The sequence below is a fragment of the Puntigrus tetrazona genome, chromosome 11 (genome assembly GCF_018831695.1).
Source record: "Puntigrus tetrazona isolate hp1 chromosome 11, ASM1883169v1, whole genome shotgun sequence".
Classification (NCBI taxonomy): domain Eukaryota; kingdom Metazoa; phylum Chordata; class Actinopteri; order Cypriniformes; family Cyprinidae; genus Puntigrus; species Puntigrus tetrazona.
In genome coordinates this window covers 5,794,765-5,813,168 of record NC_056709.1, presented here as the reverse complement: position 1 = coordinate 5,813,168, position 18,404 = coordinate 5,794,765, and the positions used below count along the sequence as shown (strand labels likewise).

General features: G+C 34.9%; 1 protein-coding gene across 1 annotated transcript; it reads right to left on the bottom strand.

The window, feature by feature from the left end:
• Positions 1-4,398: 4,398 nt before the first annotated feature.
• tnfrsf1b (tumor necrosis factor receptor superfamily, member 1B) lies at positions 4,399-18,054 on the bottom strand. The gene is made up of 9 exons (XM_043251452.1): positions 17,860-18,054; positions 13,856-13,952; positions 12,891-13,016; positions 11,145-11,306; positions 10,654-10,744; positions 10,300-10,571; positions 9,119-9,190; positions 8,907-8,941; positions 4,399-6,017 (listed from the first exon to the last, which is right to left on the bottom strand). The coding sequence occupies exons 1-9, from the start codon at positions 17,920-17,922 to the stop codon at positions 5,616-5,618; spliced, it is 1,320 nt and encodes a 439-aa protein (XP_043107387.1). The 5' UTR covers positions 17,923-18,054; the 3' UTR covers positions 4,399-5,615.
• Positions 18,055-18,404: the final 350 nt, after the last annotated feature.

Below are 18,404 nucleotides of genomic sequence, written 5' to 3'. Positions count from 1 at the left end.
GCTCTGCTCTACTCTCGATCCAGAGGCGCACAGCAACGGAGCGAACCAACTCCACAGAAGACGCACACACGCACACAAACAGATGGCAAGATAAGACAGCTCTCTCGGGAATTTGATTCGTGCTGTTAGGAATTAAGTAATGCACGCACTTTTCATTTGGGTTTGTCATCTGAGCTGGATTCGTGAAGGATATAAGACATTTGTACACTGGTGAAGGTAAATCCTTCCCGCTTCTGTGATGGTACGGTCCTGGCTTCCTCATCATGGGCAGAAATGAGCATATGATAATATCAGTGATTGCTCGCACTCTGCTGGCGTGTGTTTGTAGGTCGACCCGATATTTGATTTTATACAGTTAGTTCAGCACACTAGTAAATTGTTTCAATTAACGAAAACATCTGAAGCAATCATTTTAAGCAGTCCTATTTTATCTAACATAATTAACAGATAAAAACAAACCAATGATCTGAAAGAATCACAGCATATTTTTAATGTAGTTTATAGTTTTCTTAATCTGCAGTGCAAATTGTTACCTTTTGTCCAGATATATAGTCTTCATTGAAATTACATACTAAATATTACAATTATAAATTATAACACACTCACACACAATAAATAATTGTTAATTATATAAATATTTAGTGCTGTCAAACGATTTATCTCATCCAAAATAAACGGTTTTGTTTACATAATATGTTTGTATACTGTGTTTATTTATTATGCATATATAAATACAAATACGTGCATTTATATATTTAAAAAGTATGCTTATATAATAATTATAAGAATATTAATATATAAATGTAAAACTTGTAAATATTATAAAATAATATATACTTTATGTGTATGTATTTATTTATTCATAATAAATGTACAAAGTACTCACACATATAATGTAAACTAAAACTTTTATTTTGGATGAAGTTAATTGTGATTATTTGTTTGATATATATTAAAGTTTTTAAAATGTATATTTAGATTTATTTTTCATGTTTTAGTTTGTTTATCAAATGGTAGTACAATGTTTATTTCAAAATAAATCAATAATTATTAATAAAGAAAATAATGATTAAATTAATATATAATACTATATAATCCATATCGTATTCTAGCAATATTTTAAAATAAAATACATAAGAGAGAGAGAAAATTAATTAAAAGACAATTACTGCAATAAATGCAAATGCATTTATACATCATGGTAGTATTTGTACTAGTATATTAAAGAAAGCATCTAAAAATAATTATAAGATGATCAGAAAGAATCGTAACATATTTTAATTTAATTTATTTCTTAATCTGCACTGCATATAAGCTGTATAGACATCAATGTAATTTTACACACACACACACACACACACACACACACACACACACACACACACACACACACACACATTGTCATTTGTGAGGACTCTCCATACTATACAGACTGTATGTGCTATCGCCCTACACCAACCCTAAACCTAAACCTTCATAAAAACTACTTTTAGTATGTGTTTTTATCTTTTTGCATTATGTGACATTGGCAGTATCCTCATAACCCACCTTCAAATTAAACTGTAATACCTCTGTCATACCCATGTCATTAAACAAATCTGTGTTCCTATAAACCCCCAAATAAATAAATGTTCAAATATATATAAATAAGTTGTTAAATGCATAATTCTATAATTCAATGCACAGATAAATGCATAAATAAATGAATACGTAAATGCATGAATAAATGATTTTATGCTTTACGCATCTTTATTTATGCGTTTCACTTTAATTTATATAGGGCTTTTAATAAATACTTTTTTACTGCAGTGGTAGTTCTAATTATGCATTGGGGTTTTTTTTACATTATATTTATGCAAAAATAGCCCTAAACTGGACTTCATAAAACATATTTTTTGTTTGTTTGTTTCAGGAAAGGTGTTTTTTGCTCATGTGCCCACATTTCCCAGCACTACCTCCCGTCTCACTTTAGAAGCTAAACTTTCACCAGCAAACCTTGTGCTGAGTTATTCTGGTGCTCGTGGTTTGAATGTGCCAAAACACATTTAACAAAGCAAAAAGAAATAAAGATGTCTTCAACACCTGTCCCCATGCACTTTACAAGAAGGACTGCTGATTCATAAATTTCCTGCAGTTGTTAGACACATTCATCTACACTGGTCCCTGTTTATTTGTGTAGTTTCAGTGTGTTCTGTGGTTTTTGTCGATTGTGTGCATTTCACAGTGCAGAGCAAATAATATGTGCAACACACCATTCGTTCATTATGAAACCATGCGACAAAGATGCTATCAGAATTCATTCATAGCTTGCATACATTGAATTGGAGAAGTGATGTGCTTTCATGGGTAGGCCGTTGGTTTGCTTCTCTACCTCAACCTGATGTCAGGATTTCCTGTCACAGGGCGCAGCGCAAACAAGCCATTTCCCACCAACAGAACGATATCTCTGCTGTTTGCTTACTCATAATCATAACACTTGTGATTTGAACACATTGCTATGCTTTCTCAACAGGGATGGATTTGAATGGAGAACGCAACTTGCCGAGCACCTGTGGGGTTTCGATATGCATCAGTGGCTTTGTTAGAAAATAAACTTTCACATGAGTTTATTTAAGCTGTCCACTCATAATGTCCAGTGGTGGATTTTTTTTTCTGAAGGCACACACACACACACATACATATATACATACATATATATATATATATATATATATATATATATATATATATATATATATATATATATATATATATATATATATATATATATATATATATATATATATATATATATATATACATATATATATGTATATATATATATATATATACATACATACATACACACATACATATATACATATACACATATAACAGTGCAAAACTAGCCCTAAACTAGACTTCATAAAATCGATTTTTAGTTTTTTCATGAAATATGTTTTTCTAACTTTCATATTCTTCCTATAATGAAGGCCACAGATCGGCAGAACAAGGTTTGCTCAAGGTTGTCTGGTGCATCACTGGTCAGCTGTATAACTGAATTACTGTCCTTATTATTGTCAAAGTACTTTCAAAAAAATCCATCTTGTTCCTCATGTGCCCACATTTTCTGACACCACCTCACGTCTCACTTTGTAATAGATTTCTTCTATTCTATAATTCATCATTTGTTCTCTGAAAATAAAAGGAACTATGTGTTAATAAATTAGCACAAAATAAAATTATAATATACATAGACATACATATATATATATATATATATATATATATATATATATATATATATATATATATATATATATATATATATATATATATATATACACACACACACACACACATACATATACATTATATATATATATATATATACACACACACACACACACACATATATATATATATTTTTTTGTATACATATACATATGTGTATTCATTATTATTATACAAAAAATATATATAAAAAAACACAAAAAATATATAGTTTTTTCTAATGTACTTTCAAATTGAAAGACTAAAAATAACAATGTCCAATTTGCATTCACACAAATATCACAATTATTCATAGATGTGATCATTTTAATTAATATAAATATATATATATATATATATATATATATATATATATATATATATATATATATATATATATATATATTCATATTCTAGTGAAAGTCTGGGACAATGGCAAAACAATAAAATGTATACATAAAAGAGACAATAATAAGTGAAAAAAGGAGAATCATAAAAGTGTGACTGTGTCCAAAAAAGTGCTTTTAGATTCCCATACTTGCATACTTCTGCTCTAAATCTGAATAAATCAAGCAATTACTCAATAACCTACAAATGAAAACCAGGTTTCCTGAACCAATCCCACAACAAACAGACTGTGGCTTACAGAAGACTTTGTTCCACGTTCAGAAAAAGAAAGCAGCACACTCCACAGCTCAAGTGAACAGTGTGATATCGGCGTGGGAGTACAGCAACCTTCACAACAGCCGTAGAGGGCATGATCAATATTTAATCAGCTTCTAAAGAGATACTTCTCTGTGATTCCTTAAGTCGGTTAACACCTGTATTGATCCACCGCTGGAGGCTTTCCACCAACCTCATATTAAAGATGCTTTAATCTTAAACTGCTTTTTGTGCTGGTGGTCTACCAACAGCATCTATGTAATGGATGTTCTGAAGAGAAGAACCACGGTTCGGTCTTGACTACATATAGTTTGCACAGTTGCCAGAGTATGAGATTTCTGTAAAGGGAAATACATAAATAAAATTCAAAATTAAAATCTATGAAAGCACCCGTTCACTGCTGAGGATCCATTGCTGAGCAAGTGATGCAATGCTAAAATAACAAATACCATGATAATAAAAAATGTATACAGATAACAATAGTTAATAGAACTGTGCTTTATAAAGTGCATATACAAAAATTGTACAAAAAACAAAATCTTTACATGTTCAAAACATAAACATTTTTTTTAAAAAAAAGTATATACATAGTCTGCCATAACATTTGACTATATACTTGGCAATGAAATATACAAAATGCTGAATCTTCATCTTCAGATATAATATCTAAATTTTTTTAGATATATAACATCTAAAACTATTGGACAACCTGCACTGTAATAGAAGGCTGTACCTATTTTACAATAAATGATAGGACAAAATATTAAAATATAGACAGTGAAACATCTTTGGAAATGGAGGTAGAGAAATTACCTACCACTGGGAGGCACTAGCTTCATGTATATACATATATAAAAAATATTCATTTATTTATTTGTGGTCGTGGTCGACCTTTATGTCAGTAGGGGCAATATTTGTATTTTAAATGATAAGCATCAACTTAACCTATTTGGTGAGTTTTGGGCAACAGACTTTGTCTAATCCAAATTATTACTTTTTTTAGGCGTGCAAGCAATCATGTGTAAATGCAATTTACCCCAAACAAAACTAAATCTGCCTTTAAATACCGCTCTTCAGATACAAACATTGGACAGAGAAAAACGCACATTTTACATGTCAGACTTACATAATAAACATAATACATTTTTAATTGGGCCACATTTGAAAAAAATGATCATTACTTCACTTGCTGTTGGTAGTCCCGCACCTCCGTTATTCTGACTGGTTGGCTGACTAGAAAGTGACAGTGAGAGTGTAGCATTTTTACCCAAAGTTGAACTCAGCAGCGAGAAAAACAAACGCCTGAATGATCAGTGCTCAGCGCTCGGCACGCTCCGGCAGAAAAAGTGAAAAATATGCGACCAATGATGCGTTTGTGTCACAGCTTTTTGAAAAATCGATGGACTGGAGTGGAATGGATTATAGAGAAGTTTTAATCAGCTGTTTGGACTTATTCTGACGGCATCCATTCACTCTATAGGTAAGCAAGTGATGTAATGCTACATTTCTCCAAATCTGTTTCCAGGAACTCATCTACATCCTGGATGGCCCGGGAGTCAACCAATTTTCATTTTAAAGTGTTTTAATTCTCTTTGCAATAATGCAATATATGTCTTTTTTTTTCAGTTTAACATCAGATTGCATTTAGGAACTCGTAAGTGCATTTATCGAAACGTATACTGTACATTCGATCAGCCCAATCAGAAGACACACAGGCCACTCTCCTGCACTGACTGCAGAGCTTCTTTGCCGTCCTCTTGCTGGCAGGATACACAGACCTCTTCTTGAGAAAGCGGCACCGGAGCTTCAACATGGGATGTCCGAGCAGATGTATTGAGAGGGATGGAGCAGGACGCTGCCGTGGGGTTCAGCTGACAGTTGAAGGTGGCCGTGATGCTGAGATTGAAGGGGCTGGAGACGGACAGCTGCTCTGGTATGGACTCCTCCTGACTGGTGCGCTCCAGCCAGTCAGCGCTGCTGTGACTCGAGTCTGGCTGACTCTGGCTGTCTGATGAAGTCATGGATGGCTCCTTAAGGCACCTCTCACTGGGTAACAGGCGCTGATAATCAGGTGTTTCGCTCACTGAGGCATCCTGCTTTTGCTGAAGGGAACAAGAGATGGGAAAGCAATGAAATGAGTATCCCAAAATACAATGTGCTTTTGGCTTGATATGCCATTTCAACATTTTACACATTATTCAGAAATTCAAAACAACCATATTTTTTCGTAAGTGCACGTCACTCTTGAGTAAAAGGGTTACTCCACCCCAAAATGAAAGCGTTCAGTGATCAGTCAGTGATCGTTTACCCCCATGTTCTTTCAAATCCATAAAAGCTTTGCTCATCTTCGGAACACAATTTATGATATTCTGTATGTAAACCGGCAGGTGCTTTTTTCCAAAACGACTTACAAATAGGGAATAAACAAGTTTACCATAAAGATTTACCTTAAAGAGGCAAACAGAAAGCCTCAAGTGCTGTTCAAATATGTACAAGCTGGAAAGGGAAAGGAATCAATTAAAAGGATTTTTTAAAAATAAATATAAATGTATAATGAGGTCAAGCAGCGTCGAAGAGAGGGTGGGAAGTTCTTTCCACCAGCCAGGAATGGTGAACAAGAATGTTCCAGAGAGTAATTTTGAGCCATTCTGTTAGTGTCCCACGAGTTCTCTGGAAGGTATGTAGATTTGTAATAATAAGTGGAAGTAGGCAGGTGCTAAGCCTGTGGCTGTTCTGTAAGCAAGCATCTTGAATTTGATGTGAGCTGCCACCCGGTAGCCAGTCCAGGGAGATAAAGAAAGGTACAACATGGACTCTTTTGGGCTCATTGAAGACCAGTTGCAGTGCTGTATTCTGAATCATTTGTAGAGGTTGGATTGTGCTTGCAGGAAGTCCAGCCAGAAGAGCATTGCAGTAGTCCAACCTAGAAATTACCAGGGCCTGGACAAGAAGTTGTGCAGCATGCTCTGTAAGAAAGGGCATCTTTCTGATGTTGTGTAATGCAAATCTGGAAGACCAAGCAGTCTTTGCAATGTGTTTTTTTAAGATCAGTTGGTCGTCATCCTAGTGATGTTGTGTATGTGGAGAAGAGGAAGGGTCCAAGAACCAATCCCTGAGGAACCTCAGTGTCCAGTTGATGTGTTTTGGATACCTCTTTTCTATCAGTACATAGGATTCAAACCAGCCAACGTGGTCTCACCCCAACTTGTCACATTTTGCTGCTTGGTCAGGCCAGTTTTGCCTCAGTTTTTAACACACGGGGTACCCCTTTAGCATCATTTTTTTGGCTTTCAGGCTTATCCGTTGCTTTAAATATTAAAGGCATCAACATGGCAACGTGAGATTCTGTGAATTTTATCATCATAATTAAATTATATATGTAGTAATGATATTGTCATTATTACATGTTTTGGGGTTTGAATTTTCAGTGTAAACAGTCGCAAAAGTTTTATTTATATTACATTATTTATACATTTATAAGCACATAACCCAACCCCTGCCGTTAAACCTACCATTTCTCAATAAAACACAAGATATAACAGCCAGATGCAACTACCATCATTATTTATTCAAAAAGGATTAATAATCCAAATCAGCTTTGGTTGTGGTTGGGGTGGTGTTAGGTGCTGCAATGAAAGTATACATTTATACATATATACATTAGAAATGCTAGCAAATAATTAAAATAAGACAAAAAAAATAGAAAAAAATGGCCCTTCACGTTGAAAAATGACGCAAAAGGGTAATTCTGTGTGTCAAAACCAATGCAAAACGGCCCTGACCAAGCATCAAAAGCGGAATCCCAGTGTTGAGAGGGTTGAAAAAAGAATCTAATGAATGACATTGTAAAAAAGCAGCAGATAGATCCAGCAGAATAAAAAAAAATATGATTTGTAGCAATCACCTCTACCTCAAGTATTGGCCCAGAAAAGTATGAAAGACGTCATTAAAGCACTCCATCTGCCATCAGTGGTTAAACCATAACATTATGAAGCTATGAGAATACTTTTGTAAAATACTTTTACTTTTTTACTAATTTATTTAACAATTAATCTTCAGCGTAGCACCAGTTTGGAGAATACTCATAGGGAACGTACGCTCTTTTGTGTCAGCCGCCTAACCAGATATGCTGTTTTCCTTCCTTTATTTATCAAGGTGTAGAAGACGTATCTGGTGAGCGAAACAGAACAGCATAAGCGCTCTGCATTCAGCGAGTATACTTTTCTGGGCCCAGTTTTCATCCAAAACATCTTAAATTGGTGTTCTGAAGAAAAACAAAGCTGTCATGGGTTTGGAGTGACATGGGAGTAAGTGATTAATGACAAAATGTTAGTTTTTGGGGTGGAGTAACTCTTTAACACTCATATATCAATACCAACACCTAGGTATTAAGCTTTCTGTCTTTTCCTTGCTTGCTTTAGCCTGTAAGCGCTGTTTGTGTTACTTCCATTATCGCTTAGATTGATGGCAAAAGTTAGCAGGCTTTTCAAAATAAAAAATATTTCAACAGGTGCTTTTGCATTTAGTTTTGAAACTCATCGTAATCATAATTTTCACCTCACTCTAATTGCCAGTCAGCTCGACTCACTCGCCTCAAATTAAATCTGAAAGTGTCCTATTAGTACTTACAAAGCACATATTCTGCATGACTTTATTCCAACATGCTCAATAATTATGCACACCTAAATATAAGGTGTTTTTCACTTTTTATATCACTTATAAATGGTGCTATTTAAATTTTCTTATGCTATTTCTTTAAATGGAAGAAAATTACATGTACTCTCGCTGTATCTTTATATGCCATAAATAGTAAGAGCATTAACAAGAAATTAACATCATGACAAAAAAACAGGTGCTAGTAGTTTACCTTCTTTGCTAGCGATTTGCTTTTTCCATGCAACTTGTCGTATAGGAAAGCAGCACCAAAAATAACAAATGCTATTTTTCATTGTATGCAGTACATAAGATGCAATACGAACTTGAAAGCATACCTTGTTGTCATCTGTGATCGGAACCTTTTGTAAACCTTCAGAAAGAACAAAGTGAAAAAAAAAGTCACCTAAGGTGATCATTTCGCATAACTGGTGATGATGCTTACAAGAGAAGCTAATCTGAATCTAAAGTGCTGACGACAATAACCTCAGCAACTGAAATCATTTTTCTGATCTGTCTTTTGAAATTGAAATGAGAACGCACACGTTACCTTTTCTCTTTCGTAACCTGTAAGCGATAATCACCATTGCTGAGGTCAGCAAAACCAGCACACAACTAATGACTGGAGGAGAACAGAGAAAAAGACGGAATCAGAGACGATAACCTAGCTGAAGAGCAATGAAGGGTCAATGGTGATAGCAGCAGAGGAAGGAAATATGAAAACATTCAAACAATGAACAACCAAAGCATCAGAAAGTCACTTGTTGGCAGACAACATGAATAACAAACTCAAAACACTAACTAATGGTTTGCTTTTATGAATGTTTTATGAACATGGCACTATTATGCTATTCTTTACAGCACCTCCACTAAGTGCTATTTAAATACTATAACTCATAAGAGTACAATAGTGTGGTTCTGGAAGTCCCATATTCTCCAGAAGGGAAATGCTTTTTTAACGATAATTCAAATCTATATTAAAAAAGACCCGCTCGATAGTATGCTGTTGTTGAAGCCATCAGCCTGCGTTATTTCAACGTATTTTTTTTTTTTTAATTATCATCTTTATCAGGATTCTAGATGAAAAGCTACAGTATCCATGACTGTGCAGAGAAATTTATAGTAATTGGGGAACTGCAGACAGCACTAAAAATACTCTTTAGCCTCTATCCACTCCTACAAACCATACGAATACGAACGCTCCAAGAATATTCTCCTAACACTCCCAGCAGGTTAAGAAAATGTTACGTTCTCTAAAAAGTCAAAACTTTTAAATCATTTTAAATGTTTTAAAAAATGTTACATATAAACATTAAAGGTACATTCCATTTCATAATTTTGCAAACATTACGGAAATGTTACTTTTGAACATTCTGAAACAAAATCGTTCGTTTTAGAACTTTATTAAAGACCAGATAACTTTGAATGATCATTCTATTAATGTTACTAGATTATATTTTCTATATATTTTTTGCTTCAAATAATCGTTTTAATCCGATTCCCCTCATAGCTTATTGGTTTGGTTCACTGCTAAAAACAGATAAATGCGCTTTGAAAAACCTGATTCTGATTGGCTGATCACAGTCAACTATTTTGCTTTTTTTTGCCAATTATTAGCTGACCTTTGCACAAAGCAATGTAGTTTCTCCAAAGCAATTGCTATTTTGGTAGCATTGTGGTATTTTTATATGGGTTATAAACTAAACTGTAGTGATATGGCCTCATATTTACCAATGTAATAGTTCAAAAATGAGACAGGGGTTGGAGAGTTACGGAGTGCTGTTGATGTGCTTGGTAAAGACGTGGTGGTGGTCATGTTCACGCTCTCGGTTTCCTTTGGGCTCCATAATTTTCCTGGTGGTTTTGACTGAGGATCCTTGGGTGAACTTGTGAACGTTGTTGTTGTTGTTGTTGTTGTTGTTGTTGTTGATGGTGGTGGTGTCTTCTCACACAATGTGTCAGTTGTAGACTCGCCGAGTCTTAAAACTGACCTGCCTTCGCATCTAACAGAGAAAAAGACTAATAAGCCATATGCACGTGTGTGTATTTGTAAGCGGTGAGTCTTTCTTTCCATTTGCATCTTACTGTGTGTGTGGTTTACACTGCTCAGCATTTATGTGGTCTGAAAAGTGTCCAGGCGGACATGATGTACACCTGAAATCAGATCTAGGTGTTCCTGCATTCATAAAAACAGCACAATGATGACAATACATAGAATTAACCTATTAAAACAAATGTGCAAATAATACATCAAGTGACTTTATGTATCTGACTGTATATATTGCCTTGAAATTGAATTTAAATAGCCAATAACTGGAAATCATTTCCTACTTGTGGTTTTAGTGGGTGTAGATATTGAGAGAAGGGCATTTGAAAACTTGAGCATTTTATTGGAGAAAAGTCCAGTGAGTCATCTATATATTTTTCTTTTCTCAGAACAGACTGTATATTTTAGAATATGAAATGTGTTAAAAATTAACTTTTACTCACGCCGGTGAGTTTAGAGCTAACAGACATAGGCTAAAGGCTACACAACTCGTGTTTATGTACAGTGGCTAGATTATTTTGCGTCTTACCTTTTTTGGAGACATATTGACCAGGTTTGCAGGATTTATATTTTTTACATTCCTCACATTCATTATTGAAATTAAGATTAGAACAGAACATCCCGGGCTCTGCGCAGACGCAAACAGCTTTGGTATTAGCAGAGCAGTTTGTGCCATAAATCAGTCCTTTCACTAACCAGAAGAAATGAACAGCAAGTCCGTTAGAAATGTAATGGGGAAAAATGGAATATTATAATGATACAAGAAAATTTGGTACCACTTTACGATAAGGTCCCATTTGTTAACATTGGTTAAAAATCTTACTTAACATGAACTAAGAATGTAAAAATAAGTTTGAAGCATTTATGAAAGTTTATATTAATTTCAACATAAGTCATTATTAAAAGTCATTATTATGTAATGGACCTTATTTAAACTAAACCAACAATGAACAATAGTATTTTTATAAACTGACAAAGATTAATAATTACTATAACAAATGTACTGCTCATAATTAATGAATTAACTAACATTAATGGGACGTTATTGTAAAGTGTTACTATAAATTCATAAGCAATATAAATCAGCATATTGTTTGTGTTCAAAATGTAATATTTTATTTAAAGGAATAATTCATCCAATAAACGCAAATTTATCATAATTTACTCTTTAGACATATTTGCGTGAGGAATAGCCAAACATTTAAATAATTTTTGTCAATTAAAAGACTCTGGCCACCATTCACTTAATCAAGCAGAACATTGAGGTCCTGAACTTCTCATTTTGTGTTTAACCAAAAGGCTAAATTCATGAGGATTTGGAATGCCAGAAGAATTTTGGATGAGCTATTTCTTTTAGGGTGTTTTGAAACCCAGTTCAGTTGAGCCCTCCAAAAAGGACCCAGAAGTGAACTGTACTCACCCTCAAGTCATCCAAGATGTATGTAACTTTTTTTCTTTCAGACAAATACAATCAGAGATACATAAAAAAAATGTCATGACTTGTCCAAGCTTTATCATGGCAGTGAATGGGTGTTGAGATTTTGAAGTGCATCCATCTATTAAAAAAAAAAAAACACTACACGGCTGCAGGGGGTGAATAAAAGCCTTCAGAAGTGAACTAATGCATTTGTGTATAAAAAAAGTATATACTTCTGCTAACTGTCACATTCTCGAAAGAGTGGCTCTCCAGTGGATGACGTACGATGCTGGCGTGCATATGCTTGTCTCACAAGAACCAAGTTTTGTTTACAGCAAAGAAAATCCTCTAGTCTTTGCTTTTTTCATTTTCCTTTACCAATTCGCTTCCATGTTTGTCACTTCTGGATTTGTACTGCTTCACCTCAGGAAGCCTTTTTTATCGCCTGGAACCATGTGGAGCACTTTTTTATTAGATGGATGCACTTTTTTTGACTTTTCATTTCCTGCCGTTATAAAGCTTGAAAGAGCCAGGACAATTATTTTTTTCAATTATTATATTTTCAATTATATTTTCAATTATTTTTTATAACTCAGATTGTATTCATCTGACAGAAGAAAGTCAAATACACCTAGGCTGGTTGGGAGGGTAAATAATAGGATAATTTTTGGGTGAAATGTCCCTTTAAAAGATTCATCAATAGAGGTAATGAAACATGGACATGAAATATAGCCAAAATATTTTTAAAAAAAGATTATACCAAAAAAATGACATCTAGAGAATGTGTATACCAATTCCAGATTGTTCTGAAACAAGCCTTTTTGACCGTGAAGTGTGTTATTAAAGTAGTGAACTCACCTTCTTTACAATTTTGACAAGAGAAACAATTGGGAAAATGGTTATGATTTTCTGAGTAATGTCCATCTTGGCAGGGATTACAGACGGTGTCTGAATTAGTAGTGCACTCATACTTCAGATGAGTCCCTAGAATAAATATAAATACTTCAGTGGCCAGGAATAAATTAGTCCCAATGTTAACACTATGTTTTAAAGGAACACATAGACTCAGTTTTACTGTTTTATTCAGTCGATCTCCGGGTCTGGCGATAACACTTTTAGCATAGCTTAGCATAGATCACTGAATCAGTAGCATCGTGTTCAAAAATGACCAAAGAGTTGAAATATTTTTCCTATTTAAAACTTGACCCTTCTGTAGTTACATGTACATGTCATGTACTAAGACCGGTGGAAAATGAAAAATTTATATTTTTCAACAAACTTCCTTGATTATTACGCCGGAATGAGAGTATAGCTCCTATTCATATCCTAGTCATACACAATATAACTACAGATGGTTTACATAGAAAAAACACTGAAACTCTTTGGTCATTTTTGAAGGCAAAGCTACTGGTCTAATTGGATTCAATGATCTATGCTATGCTATGCTACGCTATGCTATGCTAAAAGTGCAATTGTCAAACCTGGAGATTGGCTAAATGGATTAAAAAAAACAGTAAAGCTCAACGTATTAACTCTGGGGGAGTTGGAGAATGTGCTTCTTGTGTTTCTTTAAGAACTAGTTTGACTAAAGGCTGGAATAAACTACACTTGGTTTTGACTTTTGGCAACTAGCATGAACTTATACGGTAAATCGAAGCAAAAACTGTGTAGTGTATTCGAGGCTTAACTAGCAGTTAACCAAGAGGTGATCAGCCTTACTTTTCATATTCAAATTAGATTTTACAATGATGTCACAAAACAATGATATTTCCTTGTATATTACAAAAACTTTACTTTCTCCCTCTCTGCGCTTTACAACCTACCTGGGTTGCATTTACTGCAGCAAAGTTTCAATTTTTTGACATAATATTCAGAGGATGCATTGTTACATTTTCCATCTGATCCATATGGCAGAGGTGTCTATAAAAAAACAAAGGGGAAAAAGCCAAAAATATCACTGACATTTTCCTTGGGTTATCAGGAACAGATTCTTGTCTTGTGAATGAAACACTGCCCACCACTTCCTCATAGTCACAATATACATCTTCTCTTTGAGTCTTTCCCAATGATGTTAATGCTGCTATTAGAGCAGCCTGTTTAGTGTTGGACAGTTTATTTGGCGAAGGTTCACTGACATGAAATATGTCAAAAACAGTACAAATAGCAGTTTCATATTTGTCAGCTAAAACAAAAAGGCTCAGTAACAAGTGACAAACCGATTCATTGGCTGATATTTAGTCATTTTAATAATGATATATTTACCCACTTTGCAGTTTAACAAACACAACCTTTTGTGTCCGCAAGTGATGTACAAAAAAGGTTTTGCTTCACTTATTTTGTATGTAATGTATCACAATTAATCATTTGACAGCACTATTATTAGAAATCTTAACATAATATTAGCCAGCAGCCGCCCTGATATCAAGAAACAGGAATCACCAATAGAAGGTCAACTTATAATTTTACACATTCAAATCTGTTATGCCATTTGAATTTGACCAATGAGGGGGTTTTCATGCCGTTGCTTATGTAAATATAGACATAAATAAACATGGCTATTTACTGAAAGGTAATGGGACATTAGGTTAGGCGTTGTCACTATATTTATTGATCTAAGAAAATTGTTATGCAAATTTTGCATTATGACATATTCTGCTTTCCTTTAGCCTACACAGTTAAGGCTTTTATGCATGGTACTTTTGCAGTGGAAAGTGCTGTGAACTGATACGAATGGCCAAAATGGGCCATGGAAAATGGAGAGCGGTAAAGATAAAAGACTGATTTGTATCCTATACTCTGACCACTATACTGGGTACAGATTTTGTGGCGTCTGAGCGCAGTAGGTGCCCATACATAACAAATGAATACAGATATGATCAACACTGAAGAGGGTCACAAGCGTCTTAAAGCAGAAATGAAATCAGGAGGAAATGACTGTTAACTAACTAAACAATAACGTGCAAATTAGTGAGGAAAAAACAGTAATGACTGGGAAACTTAGATCGGGAAACCAGACAAGCTGTTCAGAGGAAAAGCAAGGGACTTTTGTAAAATGCTGGGAACTTTCTGACTGCTCTAAAGACCCAGCTTGAATTTGTTTGTCCATTTTCAAAACTTGCCAACTTTCCCAAGAGGTAATTTATGATATTTTTTTAATATGAACCTCATATTTGTATGGAAGCATGCTTTTACCACTGTATAAAAAAATTAAAATACGATAATTTGCAACTATATTTCGCAATCAATATTTTTTTCAAAGAGTTTTTCCAGAATTATGCAACAAACTGGCTATTGTGAGTTATAAAGTCAGAATTGTGGGATATAAAATCACAATTGCAAAAAACAAAAAATGATATCCTGCATTTCTGACTTTTTCTCGCAATTGCAAAGTTGTGTTGTGTATTTTTTTACAGATCCACAAAAGCAAATGGAAAAAAAAATATATCCCAGGTCACGTTTTACTTCAGAATGACTGAAAAGTCTAATTATATTATGCTTAAATTTTTTTTTTGCTGCAGTCTAGGGTTTGCTGTTGAAGTTTAACACAAAATCATAACAAATCGCATTTCAAAGCCCTAGTATTTCCCATGATTCTCAGTGTAAAACCTCAAACTGTTAAATGTGGATTCATCAAGATCTCTCACATATAGTTAAGTCTGTATAGGCACAATTACTGATCTCTACATCTACCAAAGGAAGTTGCCAGAGCATTGCACTTTCTGACACAGACCAAAATGCACAGAATGATTGAAGAATTGACGCAATCCAATGAACCACTCAATTCATGCGGTGGGGTTTAGACAATGACTCATAACTGACTGAAATACTTTCTGACATAAAAGGTCTTCTATTATTTAATTCAACATCAAATCCAAATTTTAGCTTATGAAAATCAATTTTGCGAGAAATACACATACTGATATAATCAAACAGATTACGAAAAATGACTGCATCATCTCTAAAACCACTGATGTCTTCACAGACAAACGACTAACGCTGAAGATGTTAAGAGGAAATTGCTGAGGTGTGCTACTGGGAAACGACCCACATATACAGGCCAGCAGACTTCCTCCATGCAACAGTACGCTTTACTGAAAAACAGAGACTGAGTTCTTATCTTTACTGTATCAGCATCCTTGTGAAAGCCGGTCTCTGAGCCGACTGCATCAACTAGCCCTAACACATTTACACACTGCATGCAAAAAGCACGCACACGTGGTTCCAGTTAAAAATCAAGATCATTCAGTCATCTGTGCATTTATTTTATCATCTAAGAAACTGAGTGCTCTTTGTTTTGAACTTCATGACATTTTTTTTTAAAGTTCCCATGACTTGTAAGCCATGTATGTGAAATAATAACAAGTAGAGCAAGTGGAACCTGTGGTGTAAGTTTTTAAACAGTTGACTAAAGAGACAGAAACAGGGCTGTTTAACAAGACTTAATTTACATTTTCATTTGATATGTGGTAAAGTACGCGGATGTGTTCTAGATAAAATGTGATATACGTGAACTCCCCACCTTCTCAATCTAGACCACAAGAAAAACTAGCTAGAAAAACTAGTTGACATTGCACTGGATACTTCCTTTCTAGACAGCACTTGCAGAAGGCAGCTTATTACCTCATGATGCCCAATGATGATGTACACTGGGTTATTATGTTAAGAACTGCGGTCTTTGTAGAGTTTGTTGGGTTTTTCCTCATGCTTATGTCTAATACTAGAGTCTATGTAGGCACTGTAGATGAATAGGCTTCGCCTATGCCCACCATGCCCAAATAGTTGCCTAAATAGAAAGAACACTATGTTTTAAGACTCTTAAAAATAAAGTCTAAAAAATAAATAAAGGGTTCCACAAAGAACATCCACAGAAACTTTTTATTCCACAAAACTTTAAAGTGGAACATGATTCTTTAAACGTCTATTGTTGCACACTTTTTTTTGCCAGTCCATGTAGGCAGTATATTACGCTTTATGATGCTGTCAGTGTAGGCAGGCCACTCGTTTTTTCCCAAAAATAGGCCGTCTAGATTGGCAGTATGCTGGGTTAAGCCTATTATGGCAAGAGTGGCGCTTATGCCTTAACTGCTGTCTAACTAGGCAGCACACCAAGTTTTAAGATACGAATCACGCTAAACATTGCAGTTCGTATAGGTGTACACCAGTTTTACCTATACTATCTCTATAAAATGCATATGCTGGTTAGGTAAGTTTTGAAGCATGTCAGCTGGTATGAGCTGTTAAAAGCTTATGAAGCCTAGCTCAAATTGTTTAACCAAACACACTTGGAAATGCTGTTTATGTAGGCAGTTACATTACGATTTTCCTTCATTTTAGCCAAAAATATAAATTTAGGTAGCTGCCCAAAGCGCCTCACGCAACATGTTATGTTTTAAGATCTCTATAATGCCTATAATTACATATCAAGACATGTAGGACATTAGGTCACTATGCCACCCACGACGCTGTCTACGTAGGCAGCATACTATGTCTAGGTAGAAAGCCTAAGTAGACAGCGCGATAAAGTAGCCTATGCACGTGATAAGCAAAACAGTAGGCAGTGCGCTTCGATTTGAGACACCAGCCGAGCACGCAGCCTTTGCTGGAAATTCCAGCAGCGAAAGAACAGAGCACAACTGAAAATAAATATATCTTTCATTTCTACGACACACACACACACACTTAGAATCCGAGAATAACGTTTGTTTTTCGTTTAGTGTTTTTCAGAAGAATCTTTTCATCTCTATCAAAACACACTTGTGAAAGTCACGTAAGTATAAGAATGAATCATTACATTGCGTTGTCAGCAACACAAAAATCTGTTCGTTACCTTTCCTTCTGCCACACGCCACACCGCCGCCATAAATAATAACCGTGAGATGTTAATCAGCATGATCCTTCAGCGACCCGTGCGACTGAACTCAAATAACTGACCATCACTCCCGGAAATGTTGAACGGTAGTCCCCCTGTAACCAGGAAGCGACTGCGTGTTTGACACAAGCACAGCAGACCTCTGAAGAGAGTGATATGAGCTCCTCCTGCACCGTAGAATTAAAAACTCGATCATCTGTTGAATACACATTGAGTTAGATAGATAGGGATGATAATGACATATAGAACGACAGACATACAGACGATAGATATATAGAGAACAGAAGACCTATAGAGAGAACTATAGAGAGAAAGAATGAAAAGGTAGATATAGATAGATAAGACAGAATGACTAGATAGATAGATAGATAGATAGATAGATAGATAGATAGATAACAGAAGACCGAATGACAACCATAGAAAGCATGAAAGATAGACAGACAGACAGATAGATAGATAGATAGATAGATAACAGAAGACCGAATGACAACCATAGATAGATA

Excerpts from the sequence above, each read along its gene's own strand:
- tnfrsf1b (XM_043251452.1), bottom strand. The coding sequence starts at position 17,922 with ATGCTGATTAACATCTCACGGTTATTATTTATGGCGGCGGTGTGGCGT. Across the intron at positions 11,307-12,890 it reads TTGTCAAAATTGTAAAGAAG|TGAAAGGACTGATTTATGGC; the intron begins GTGAGTTCACTA and ends TCTTCTGGTTAG. Across the intron at positions 9,191-10,299 it reads ATTTTTGAACTATTACATTG|TCATTAGTTGTGTGCTGGTT; the intron begins GTAAATATGAGG and ends GTTCTCCTCCAG.